Below are 12,352 nucleotides of genomic sequence, written 5' to 3' on the forward strand. Positions count from 1 at the left end.
TTTAAATACCAAGGGTGGAGCGGCGGGCGGAGGGGAGCCACATGGCACCAAGGAGCTGGGACAGCTGGGGGGCAAGTAGCCCCAGAGCAGCCCAAGCCAGGCTCTGGCTCAGCTCTGCAACAGAGAGGAAGTGGGGACTGGGACACCAGGCTGGGCACAGGGAGAGCACAATCGGCCACACGGTTACTGCTATGGCGCTTGCATTGCTGCGGAGCAGCCCATCCACTGGGATGGCAGTGGGGACATCCCCCAGGCACTGCTGCCCATGGGAACAGGCCTGGCAAGCTGCCACCAAACACAAGCCCCCGCAATTCTGCTGCGCAGCAACTAGAGAGAGATACTGCATCTTGCATTAACCCGCCCCCCCACCCCCCAGACAGCCCCCTCCCCCCCGCCCCCCATTCACTCTAATCCGATTTCTCCCCATCATCATCTTGGTGGGCATCCCCATCATGGCCGTTCTTGTCCTCCTTGGAGAGGTGAGCCTGGGAGCCCAAGGCCGAGAGTGAGAGGAGCCCGGTGCCGGCACTGACAGCAGGGAGGGACGGGGGCTGGAGGCCCACAGGGAGTGGAGTCAGAGGCAGAGCGAGGGCTTGAAGCTGTGACAGCTGGTGAGCTTGAAGCTGCTGCTGTAGAGAATGATGGACAGACAGGAAGACAAGAAAGGGATATTGTCATTTTGAGTGCACTTGGACCCCAACCCAAGAGCCTGGGCTGCCCAGACAGACTGTGCCAGCAGCCAAGCTTAAACCAGGGACCTCAGGGTCCTGGAGAGCACCGCAGCCTCAGGGTGGGAGGGATTCTAGAGTCCTCGGGCTGTGAAAGCCTCAAGAGAAGACTCAACAGCGTGTCCTCAGCATGACACACAGCCCCTAGCCCACAGGACATCTGGCCTCAGACTCTGGCATGCTCCACGGATGCAGTTAAAGCCTTCCCGACCTTGACCAAGAACAGATGGTGTTTTCATGTCAAGGACCTGCCGTGGTTCCCGCTCAAAACCAAAGCTCCTCTCCTTGCACCCTGCTGGGACAGAGCAGGAATCCATGCTCCCCTGCAAGCCCATGCCCGTGTCATAAGAAGTCTGGACAAAACCAGCCTCATCCCAGCAGGGCTGCAGCACTGCACATGGAACAGCCTGCTCCCAGCGTGCGGGGCACATCCCCAGGTCATGACTCCCCCGCCCAGCTCTGTCTCAAAGGCCAAAGGCACAGATTCCCATCCTTCCGAACCCAAACAAAACATGCATCACATACACGGATGATGGAGTTCAGTTCTGGTGCCGTAACCTGCTTAGCTCGTTCAATGGCTCCCAGGACCTGCTGCTGATGCTGGTGTGGAGAGAACAGAGGAATTCAGGGTCATTTCTAGTATCACAGGGAAGGAGAAGGACCCAGCCCTGCTGGGTCTGACGCAACGCGCAGGTACGTTATCTCAGCAGGTACGTTATCTCAGCTGCTAGCACCGAGATGTCAGGGCACAAAGGCAGGCTGGTTAACCCCACAGCTGGAGACACCTGCACACACTTCATTGGTGACAAGGACCTTACACCACTGAGCCCCACGGTAGCGAGAAACAGGGAAGGAGGCATGCTTGTCTCATTCCAGTTCCTCACCACAGGGTTAAGCAGGTCCCCTCTTACTTCTGTCCTTGTCCCGCTCTGCACAGGCCCAGTGATCCTTGGCCAGAGGGACTCCTTAGAGTGGGCAATGCCTCTCACCCTGCCTCCCCTCTGCTACCCAGACCTGACACAAAACAACACCCCCTAACAAACAAAAGCCCTAAAATCAGAAGCTCTTGGGAAGCTCCCCACTCCTTGGGACACATCCCAGGTGCCAACTGCAGCAGCTGGAAGATGCTGCTGTGGAAGAGCCCAGCACAGCTGCTCCAAACAGGCAGGAAAAAACAGCTGTATCAAGTACTTTAAAAAATAAAGGACAACTGTACTTGCTCCTCTGAGAGCACAAGGTCTCTGAACACCAGGCCTGTCCATTGCACTCCAGCAACTGGATTTTTCTTTCCATCTTGGCACCAGGACAGGGTTAGGGAGGGGGAAGGGGTTGCATCAAGATGCAAAAGGTTTAGTTGTGGCTTAGTTATTAGGCAGCTCTGATCTGACCAGCAAGCCACTTTGTCTTACCTGAGAACAGGTGGATGGGAAAAACACAGCCTGCCCCCCAACCCCACAGCTAACCCAGACCAAGAAACACAGCCTCCACCCCACAGCTAGCCCTGACCAAGAAAACAGCCATGGAAACAGCTGTGGAGTTCAGCCTCTGCAGGGTTGTGTGGGGAGATGGATAGATACAGCACTAGAGGTGCTTCATCTTCCTCCTGCCTCAGGCAGCAACTCCGAAGCCCTCCCAATTAATTTCTCAGGGGAGTGGGAGGAGCCCATCAGCTGCATTAATTAATGAGGCAGAGGAACCAGATCTCAAGGAGGAGCCATATGGAGGTATTTTTTTAAATGTCCCCCTCCCCCAATTAGCCACCCAAAGCTCCCACCACCAGTGCAGAAGTGGCCAATGACTCAGGAATCACAGGTGGGAGAGAACAGAGCCCATCTTTGTCCTCAGCCACTAACAAAGGGGACAGACGGGCACATTAGCCACTGCACAGCGCCTGGGGGGTCTGCTCGAAGGCCTCCAGGCCAAACCTGTCTTGAAGGGCTCATCCCCACGCAGGGGCTGAGAGCAAGTGACAAGGTTTCCTAGACCTGGGGTGAGGAGCTGCCCGTGCAGGAGGGCCATGGTGCCCCACTACCCCGCAGGGGGACAGGGGCCTCTCCTCCCCCCCCGCCAACACGCCCCCAAGCCAGAGCTGAGGCCGAGCTGGGGGACTCACCTCTTGCGAAAGGTAGGGCAGAACCTGTGCACAAATCCCATTTAGCCTCTTGACGATTTCAGCCTAGAAGGCAGGAAGAACAGAGAGGAAAGGCATCAGGCAGCTCAGGACTGACCCCCCTCAGCACCGGCTGCCCCACCTTCCCCCTCCCCAGGCAGGGCCCGAATCCCTGAACGGCCCTAAGAAAACACGCTCCCCCCAGAAAGATGCTGGCAGTGTCCTGGTGCCATGGGGGGGGGGGGTCACCTCGCCCCCAAGGCTCCTCCCTACGTAGTTAAATGAATCAATGCTGCTGACTGCAAAGAGCAGATTTTCAACATTCTCTTCCCTCTCCAGGTCCCTGATATTCTTTTAACAAAGTCAGGAGCAACCAGAGAGAAAACTTATTATAGACCCAGGTGGGGATGTGTTGAATTACATTTGCCATGCGGACAGACACACATGCTGCGAGAGCCCCACTCTGCCCCAGAGACTGGCTGCTCAGCCTCCTTGAAGTCCTCCTCCCCAAAGGCAAGTGTTTGCCTGCTGCCAGCCTCCCCACAGCCAAGCTGCAGGACTGGGGCTATTCAGGGAGTCCACAGGGACTGGGCAGCTTCTTCACTAGCCTCATACAAGCAGGTAGGAAATTTTGGGGTGCTAAATGCTTTTCTCCTGGGAAAGAGTAAAGCTACCAGCTCTTTGCAAATCACTTTCCAATGGAGTCAAAAGAAATACAGAGCCAAAGGGTTTAGGCATGCACCAAAACCAGCCAAGGGGGCCCCACCAGCACCACAGGGGAGCGGACTAGGCTGGGAGACAGTTCATAGGACAGCAGTGAGGTTTCATGGCTCAGATCCTTTACCATGATGTAGGTTTTCCCAGGGAAGCCAGTCTCATGGGCTTACCAACAAGAGCAATGGGATTGGAAGCACCAAGTGCCTTTGTGGGGTGTAGAATTGTGCTAAGAGGCTTATAACTGAGCCATGACACACAGATGACTTGTGACGAACCTGAGGCCAGATAGTCAGGCTCAGAGGAGGCTCTTGTTGTTAAGAGCATAGGTAATTAGCCACTGGGGATAATTAACAACTTAACCACCAGTGAGGGTAATGAACAAACTTATCCAGGCTGCAGCAGAGTCTCCATCACAAGGAGGCTTTCTTAGAAGGTCTGCCATCGCATTACCTAATCATAGCCCAAGAGAAGCGCTCTCTGGCCTGACTGCAGCAAGAGCCCGGCAGGAGCCAAAGGCATTTTTCATGTCAGGGTGATCACAAGAAGCCTTCCCAGGCACCAGGGAAGGCAGCAGGACCAGGAACCCATGCAGGGCCTAGGAGGAGGGTTGGGAGGGACCCGGGGTCATCTCCTGCCCTTCACCCCAGGCTCACGTCTGCTGACCGACTCTGAGCTGCAGCTCCACACCCTGCCTGCACTGCTTTGTCCAGTGCTCAAATATCTGTTCAAGACCTGGGGAGAACCACAGCATGCCTGCAGCCCCAGGTGGGAGCCCTCAGTCCAGCACTGCAATCCTGAGAGGGGGAGGTCCCTGCATTTCGAAGGCAGCTCTGACATTTTACAGGCTCATGGCATTTCTAGTTCCTGAAATACCACTGAGTGACAGAGGGCAAAGCACAGCAGACAACCCCAGGAATTAGAGCACTTGGAAATGTCTTCCCCCCTACCTGTTTGTGCATTTCAATATTCAGCCCGTAGGACATCTCGTAATACTGTAGAGCAGGGAAGAAGAGAACAAAAGAAATTGTAAGTCAAGTCTCCACCAGGTAAAGAGGCTCCATACAGGAGTGCTGGGAACTACTACTGCTTTCCTAGCAAGGTCTTCTACAAAGGCTGGGCAAGGATGGAAGGAGAGAAGAGGCCAGCCGTAGGAAACAAAGACAGCAGGAGGCAAACACAGACATAGACCCTCTCCAGGTCTAAGGCAGAAGCACCGAGCCCAGGCGGTCCCTGCCCACCCTCCTCCAGCCTCACGCTGCTGCAGATGGAGACCTGGGAACTTGCTGACTGCAACACTCCTCACAGACACCTTTCAGCAGTCTGCATCAAGGTGAGAATGACTGATGCTGCTTCAAACCTGGAAAAAGGCTTAGGGCTCCACAGACTTCCATATCCATGGCCAAAAGAGAGGCAGCCTGACTCTACAAGCTTTGCCTGGCCAATATACTAAAGCCCACATGGCTGCTTCAGCAGCAAATGGAAGAGATCACAACTGGGCTTCATCGAGCAAGTAACACATCCAGCTGCACACAGCTCCAGCTGTTTGGGAAGAAACTGCATTAAAAAAAACCCACACAAAAAAAACACCCAGAAAACCCCTGCACAGCAGCAACAGGCAGCTACAGAGCGATATATTGGCAGGAGAAGCTAATTCCTGACCCCTGGAAGAAGCTGTTTTAAGCCTAACATTGGAGAGTTTAGAAATCTCCTCCCTCAGCTTGCAGGCTGCAATCCTGATTCTTTCAAAGGGAAGGAAAAATCCACATCTGCGCTCATTTAATTCAAGGAGAAGATCACTGGCATTTTGGTACCGACGCCGCAAGTCTGAGAAGCGCCCAGCTTGGTATCGCCATGATCTCAGTCTGCTCTAACACCGCTGCTGGCTCTCGAGGCTTCTTTGCATTCTGAAGACTGAGCAGGAAGCAGGAGCCCGACCCCCAAGCTGCTAATTGTGACTTATTCAAAAATTGAGCAGCTGTAGCAGCTTTGCACATTCACAGAAACCCTCCTCTTCGCTTCCCGTGACTCGCTGTGGTGGAGAGCGACAGCAGCTCTGTGCGACTCCAGCTCAGCCACGCAGATGAGGCAGGAGCTGCTGTGCCTGCAAAGCCTCGAGTGCTGCACAACAAGCAATAGCCCTTCCCTTCTGCTGCTGACGGTAACCTGAGTCAATTCTGGTAGCTGTCAGCATTAAGGGGAAAAAAATCTCAGCCACACCTGGAGATGAGAGTCTCCATGCAGGCTGCAAGGCCGAGGAAGCAATCATTTATCAGTGAGAATGGGGCAGGCTTCCCCATTAAAATACAAGCTGTGACCTCTTCTCCTTGGCCCCAGCCCCAAGTATGCCTTGCTCCCCACAGCCTCAGAGTCTGGACACATGGGTGGTACAGGAGAATGGAGGGGCCAGCTCCCTCATTTCTGGTTTTAAAGTCCTAACTATCCTCTGAAGAGCTGCTGTATTAATTTCTACATCTTATCTCTTCCTTCCAGGGCAGGTGCAGCAGCTGGCAAGCACGCACCAACCTCATCTTTATGGACAGTATCACAACCTCCCGTTAACTCCTTGATAGGAAAGGAACAGACCACAGCCTTGCCTGGGCCCCCTCCCCTCTGCTGCAAGGGCTCTTCCACACGTGGGAAGACAGAAGCATTACCTTGCAGGCAAACCATCACTCTGCCTGCAAGAACATGGCTGTTTCCTGGCAGATTTCTCTTTAGAGAGTTATGGCTAAGCCTGCTGCCCGCGTGTGGCACCACATCTCATGCCTTTACCGGGCACTGCCCTGGGATTTGCACACTTTGTGCTGGGACATGCACTCCAGTGAGACATGCTAGCACTTTGCACCGTGGCTCTGCAAAGCTGCTGGGGTCGCGAGAAGGTGCAGAGGGTTTAGCTCTCGCACAGCAGCTGGTTTCTGCTTCCAACTCCCACCAGGCTTGTGGGGTTTCCCAGCTTCACGACATCTCAGAGCACTGCTTTGTCTTTCACTGGCCATGACTCTCCCGGAGTCCCTAGCACACCAGCACCTTGCAGCTCCTTCTCGGGTGCATAAGAGCTGTCACTTCCCCCAGGGCACAGGGAGTAAGGTCAAGCAGCCAGTCAGTGGCAAGGCCAAGGACCCCCCCCACCACCCATCAACAGGTCAGCCACTTGGGCCCATCAGTTTTCTATATCCAACAATTCTCTGCTACTTCCCCTGCACTTCAGCAATCTACTGCATGCAGACAACACAAAATATAAAAAAGCCTCGCTTTCAGAAAAGCCAATGCCAGCCTTGCCTAGAGACCTGCTGCTCCCCGGGGTGAAGGCTCCCCGCCAGCCAAAACCCAGGCACCGCTGGAGTCCCCACCCGTGCCACCCACGTGCTCTCGGCTGCCAGGGCCGGTCCTTACCATGACGTAGTGACGCTGCATCTCCGATTTCTCACTGGCTAGTTTGTCACATTCCAACTTCAAGCTGAAAAGCCAGAAAACGGTCAGAAAACCACAAACAGGAGGTGAAAGAGTTGATTGCCACAGAGCAGCTGCTTCCTGCACGGCCCTATCCTGCCCAGGCTGGCTTCTTGGACACCACCGTCCAGACTCCAAGGGGCAGTCAGAGCTGGGCCACGCTGTGCTGGCACAGCGGCGACCGCAACAGGGCCCACTCCCACCTTCCCAGCCAAAGTCCCACCAACACACGTTCAGGAGAAGCAGCGCAAGGCTATCCACTAGCTGGACACTGACCTCCCCCAGGCAAATCCTTTCGGTGGGAAGCAGAAAGCTGGGCAGAAGCAGAGGTGGCTGCCTAGGGAGGGGTTTGCCTTTCCTCAGCTGATCACTGGCAGCTGGGGATGGCTTCTAGCACAGGCCCGTCTGCAGCACTCAAGAGATGCTCCAATACAACTTCAAAACCAAAGCCAGATCCATTTCTGGATGGTGGTGGGGAGGCCCAAGTGCAGCACATCACTCCAGAGGAAAGGATTTTTTTCTCTCTCCTAGGTTCTTCACACCCTTCAGAGAAAGTGCTGCTGCTCCCAGTGTTTTATGAGACTCCAACTCACCAGCCGAGCAACTGCAGCCAGCATGTGCTGCGGTTTTATGTTTCAAACAAGAAACAGCTTCACCTATACAAAACCTGCTTCTTCTTGAGCAGATTAAGTCCAACGGGGGGAGCGGGGGGACAGCCTCCCTTCCAGCAGGCATGTTTCTTGGGCTCCCCTACTCCCTCACCAGCACTGCCCAGAGACACGGGGACACCAGGAAACAGCCATTTCCCAGCAGTTTTTCTGCCTGCTCCTGCCAGGCCACCACCACTGCAAACCTGTGACCCAGCCGCCCAGCGGAGCCCAGGCTGGGGGAAGGCAGATGGGGAAGTTGCAGCCACATGGCACTGAGGCATGCGCTGCAACCGGTGCTTCGAAGCCTGCCGGGCCATGGCAGAGGGCATCACTCAGTCGATTTAACCCAAGAGCTTCACATTTATTTCAGACACACAGGCACACACACAAAGCAACAGACCGTCACAAGCCAGCTTTCGGGTCAGCAGAAGTACTTCCACACACACCCGCAGAAAAGCGGAAGCTTTTGGATTTAAGTGCTCCCTGCAGCATTTGCTGTCCAAGAATGGCAGCCAGCGAGAAGAACTGAGGAAAACTCCCAGCAAGACACAGGAGGCCTGGCAAGCCTCCATGCGGTCCTGGCTGAGCAGTGCTCAGTGGAAAGACCTTGGCTGGGGAGGGAAGACGCACGTTCTCCTCGCTGGGCTCCCGAGTGGACGTGACTAATCCCCTGCCTAGAGGGGATTCTCAGGTCCTCCTCTAGCCAAAGGTGACCCAAGCTACATGACCGGGTCCCCTCCTTGGCGTTCCGTACAGCGCAGCGAAGCAACGAAGCAGAAGAATCGGAGTGATTCTTGTGTGTCATGCCGTCACCTGCCAGCCCAGCAGAGGCTGCAGGGCTGACCCAGGCCGGGCCCGGCGGTGCGTGGGAGCACGTACCTGTGGTACTGGGCCTGCAGGAGCTGGAACTCATCCTTGATGCGGTCACAGGAGTCGGAGGTCGTGAACTTCAGCTGCTGCGGCAGGTGAGAGGAGCCCTTGAACAACAGGAGACAGCGCTGGTCGCCGGGGGCAGGCAGCCTGCCTGTCCCACCCGCTCAGCTGCCCCGAGCCCACCCTGGTCCCGCGGCCCCGGGCAGGGCCGAGACGCCTCGCACCAGGGGCAGAGCCCCTGCAAGGGCAGGCCGGGCCCGGGGGCAAGGGGGCCGGCGCGGCATCCCGGGGGCCGGCGCGCTCAGGCCCGGGACGCGCCCAAGGTCACCCGCGGAGCCGCTGGCGCCCGGGCCCTTCCCCGGGCGCTGCCTCCGGCCCCGGCGGCTTCGCCGGCGCGGGGCCCGGCCGGGGCGGCGGAGCGGGGAGACCCCCGCCCCCTCCGCTGCCGGCGGCGGGAGACGCTCGATCACCTCGGCCCCGCTGGGGCCACCACGGGGAGGCCGAGCGCTCCCCGCGCCGCGCCCCCGCGCCGGGCCTGCCCGCCGCCCCCCGGTGCCCGGCCCCGCCCCGCGGCCTCGCCCCGCGGCCTCGCCGCCGCCCCGGCCCCGGCCGCGCGGGGCTCCGGCGCCCGGCCGCGCCGTACCGAGTGCCGGCTTTGTGGAAACATCATGTCAGGCTGCGGCTCGGCCCCTGCACGGAGCGGCCCGGTGTCGGTGCCGCCGCCCAGCTCCCGCCGCGGCTCCCCGCGCCGCCGCCTTTGTCCGCGCCGGGCCCGGCCGCCCCGGCCCCGCGGCCGCCCCGCCCCGGCCGCGCCGCTCGCCCCGCGCCGCTCCCGCCGCCCCGCCGCCGGCGCCTATTGTCTAATGGCGGCTGCGGCTCCGGCTCCGTCCTGCGGCTGCTCGGCACCACCTGCCGCCGCCGCCGCCTCCCCGGGCCGGGCGGGCCCACGGCCGCCTCCGCCCCCGCGGGTCCCCGCCCCCGCCGCGCGGCGCCGGCGGCCGCGGGGACCGGCCCGGGCCGGGCTGCGGGCGGCCCTGCCCGCTGCGGGCGGCGCGGGGCTCAGCCGGGCCGCGGGAGCCGAGCGGGGGCCCGGGCCGGCTGCGGCGCGCCGGGCCGCGGTCCCGCGCGACCGCCCAGCTCCCCCGCTCCGCTGTCGGGCGCGGCGGGGCACGGGGCTGAGGCGGGACGGGCCTGTCCCCGGCGGCGTCTGCTCCCCGCGCCCTCACCCTCCCTGAGCCCTGGCCATCGCAGTCTGGCCCTGGCCGCACCCTCCCGGTGCCGCGGGCTGCCGGGTGTCGCTCCCCTTTCCCCGGGCCCCCCCTCGCTGCCGGTGCCGAGGCAGGACCCCAGGCTCAACGCCAGCCGCGGCCCCGTGGGGCCCGAGGTCCGAGGCGCAGCCGGCCGAGCCACCGCAGCAGCTCTTTGCGGAGGCCTTGGCTTTCCCCTGGACCAGGGTGACTCTGGGACTGACGTCTGGCAGAGGTTTGCAGGGCAGACCTTGGCGCCCGCAGGCCCTGGCACTAGGTCACAGGAGCTCGGGACAGTGCTGCGTCTCGCTGCGTGACAAGGCTTCTGGCCTTTCGCAGCTCTCTTGCTTTGAAGAGCCTTGGCCTACCCAGTGAAGGTCATTCCTGTGGCTCCTGGCATTGCATGCTTCTTACATGGTGTTGGAGGGAAAGGGAAGCTCTGCTGTTAATGAAGCCACCGCTCCAGTTTCTTACAGGTTCTTAAACCTGATGTGGCACCGCAGGATCTGAACCGTGCTGGCAATGCAGGGAACGCCATCAGATGCGTCTCATTTTCACATCCTTCCCCAAGCAGGAGAACAGGGTTTGTTTACACAGGGGTATTGTTTTGCTTTATTTCAACCCTGCCTTTGCTGAGCATGAGGGAAGGCAAAGGCAAGGGAATTCACCGGCAACTGGCCCCGAACAAACCTCCCATCTCCAAACAATGGAAAATTCTGCTCTGGATCCAAACTGTGGTCCTAAACCTGCTGCCTGAGGGGTAGACCCTGCAGTTTGTGTCCTGGGGGATCGATTGCATCCCCACAGAGAGCAGAGAGGTGGAGAATTTAGCCACAGACTTTATCGCTGGAAGGACTTTGTTGCCATGGGGCCCCTTGAAAGCCATACACACAAATGTGCCTGAGCTGAGGCGGGATCAGGTCCTTGGAAGCCAGCCTGAGAATAACAGGCAGGAATACGGCTGGCGTGTGTGAGCGCACAGGGAGCTTTCATCAGTTTCAGATGCTGCTCTGTGTCTATCTTTAAAAATCAGCACATTTTCTGATTAAAACCCTACACATCATGACTCCAGCAATGCGGGCTGGGCTGTTGTGGTATTTATTTTTAAAGAGAACAATATAGCAGCTGAGTTATTGTGACACCTCCTGCATATTGTGCAGTAGCTTTTTCACTTCAACATCTCCATATTAGTGAAAACTGTGACAGCTTCATGCCAAGGATTATTAATAGTGCAGGCAGGCTTTATGTCCCTGCAGAATAAGGGTTAGAAAACAAGGTAGACAGTCTCCCCCCAGCTGGTCAGCATCCTGGTCCCCCTTTTACATGTAAAGAAGCCGAGACACCCTAGCTTGGGCTTTGCACAAGGGCAGTGAGATGCAGTTTGTAATCGGTGCGTGCAGGAGACCAGACCACATCACGGCTGTCTCCTTGCAAAGCTAAGGCCTGCCTCTCTGGTGAGCTCTACCTTTAGTGGAAGGCACTGGAGCAAGTCTGGAGCATGTCTTGTGTTCCCTGCCAGGCTTGTCATCTTGCTGCCATGTGGGGGAAGGAAGGGACAATAGGATGCAGGAGGGTTTGGCCCTCAGCTAAGTGATGGTTCAGATATGCAGTGCCTGGGTTGAGAGCTTTACCATCCCTGGCCCCCAGTACAGAACAGACTGGCCTTGCAGGTAAGAGTCCCCACTCCATTATAGGAATTAGATATCTATTATAGAGATGATTATGTTAAATGCGGAAGAAATGTGCAGCATGCAAATGCCATACTTTAAATCACGTGTTCAAAATCAGGGGCTGCGGGCTCTCTCCTGCACTCTGCAGTGGGAGTGCTGGTGCAAGGTCCATCACTGTGAGCCCATGCGTGTGGCCACTGAGAAGCTTCTGGGCTGGGCCAGCTCATCCCAAGGGGAGCACCAGAGCTTGGGATCCTCTTGCACGGCTGCTGCCTGCAAGGTTTGCACCATTCAGACCGCTCCTGCTTCGTTTGCAAAAGGGCTCCCGTGTTGTTCTAAGAAGTTATTCCTTTTAGTTAAAAAACTCCTTTTGAGTATATGTGTGGGTTGGGAGGCTCACATTTGCGGCTAGTTTTGAAGAACAGATTATGTGTATTCCTGCAGCAGCTAAAGACCTAAACCACAATGTCAACTGCCCTGTGCAGCATGTTGTACATGCACATAACAAGAGATGGCCCCTAAATACACAGCAGGTTGTTTCTCACATTTTACAGACGTTGCCCATGTTAGAGGTGCTGAAAGATGATCTGGTGCGCTGTGCCTGCAGAGCGGTTGCTGTCTGTTAATATCTTCCCATCCAGAATATTGCAGGGGTTGGTCATGATGCAAAGCAGGATAAACTTTGAGATGAAATCTTCAGAGTGGGTGTCTTGCCTTATCAGTCCCCTCAGGTAAGACGAGGAAGGCAGCCGGGGCCAAAGGCACGTTCTTGACCCAGTGGTGGCTGCCTCTTGGCACAGCTACATATACACTTTTGTGAGACACTCAGGAATATCTATCTGCCTGCCAAGCCAGAATATCTCTGCTCTCCTTTTCCAGCTCACCCCTTCATTGCTCGTCTAGATAT

General features: G+C 57.5%; 1 protein-coding gene across 2 annotated transcripts; it reads right to left on the reverse strand.

Moving 5' to 3' along the window:
* Positions 1-392: 392 nt before the first annotated feature.
* TLE5 (TLE family member 5, transcriptional modulator) lies at positions 393-9,361 on the reverse strand. Of its 2 annotated transcripts, none has more exons than XM_072845208.1 (7): positions 9,172-9,361; positions 8,535-8,632; positions 6,949-7,012; positions 4,503-4,547; positions 2,842-2,904; positions 1,254-1,328; positions 393-626 (listed from the first exon to the last, which is right to left on the reverse strand). In XM_072845208.1, exons 1-7 carry the CDS (start codon positions 9,196-9,198, stop codon positions 408-410), a joined length of 591 nt encoding a protein of 196 aa, XP_072701309.1. In that variant the 5' UTR covers positions 9,199-9,361; the 3' UTR covers positions 393-407. The 2 variants fall into 2 exon arrangements, with proteins under 2 accessions (XP_072701309.1, XP_072701310.1); XM_072845209.1 differs by having other exon boundaries at positions 393-629; positions 9,172-9,344.
* Between the last annotated feature and the right edge of the window lie 2,991 nt (positions 9,362-12,352).

This window comes from Ciconia boyciana, chromosome 24, assembly GCF_034638445.1.
Source record: "Ciconia boyciana chromosome 24, ASM3463844v1, whole genome shotgun sequence".
Classification (NCBI taxonomy): Eukaryota; Metazoa; Chordata; class Aves; order Ciconiiformes; family Ciconiidae; genus Ciconia; species Ciconia boyciana.

What these genes read in the sequence shown, in the direction of transcription:
- TLE5 (XM_072845209.1), bottom strand. Translation starts at nt 9,198, where the DNA reads ATGATGTTTCCACAAAGCCGGCACTCG. An exon ending in CTGCAGGCCCAGTACCACAG is followed by an intron (nt 7,013 to 8,534) that starts GTACGTGCTCCC and finishes CTGGCTTTTCAG; the next exon opens with CTTGAAGTTGGAATGTGACA. An exon ending in ATATTGAAATGCACAAACAG is followed by an intron (nt 2,905 to 4,502) that starts GTAGGGGGGAAG and finishes CCTGCCTTCTAG; the next exon opens with GCTGAAATCGTCAAGAGGCT.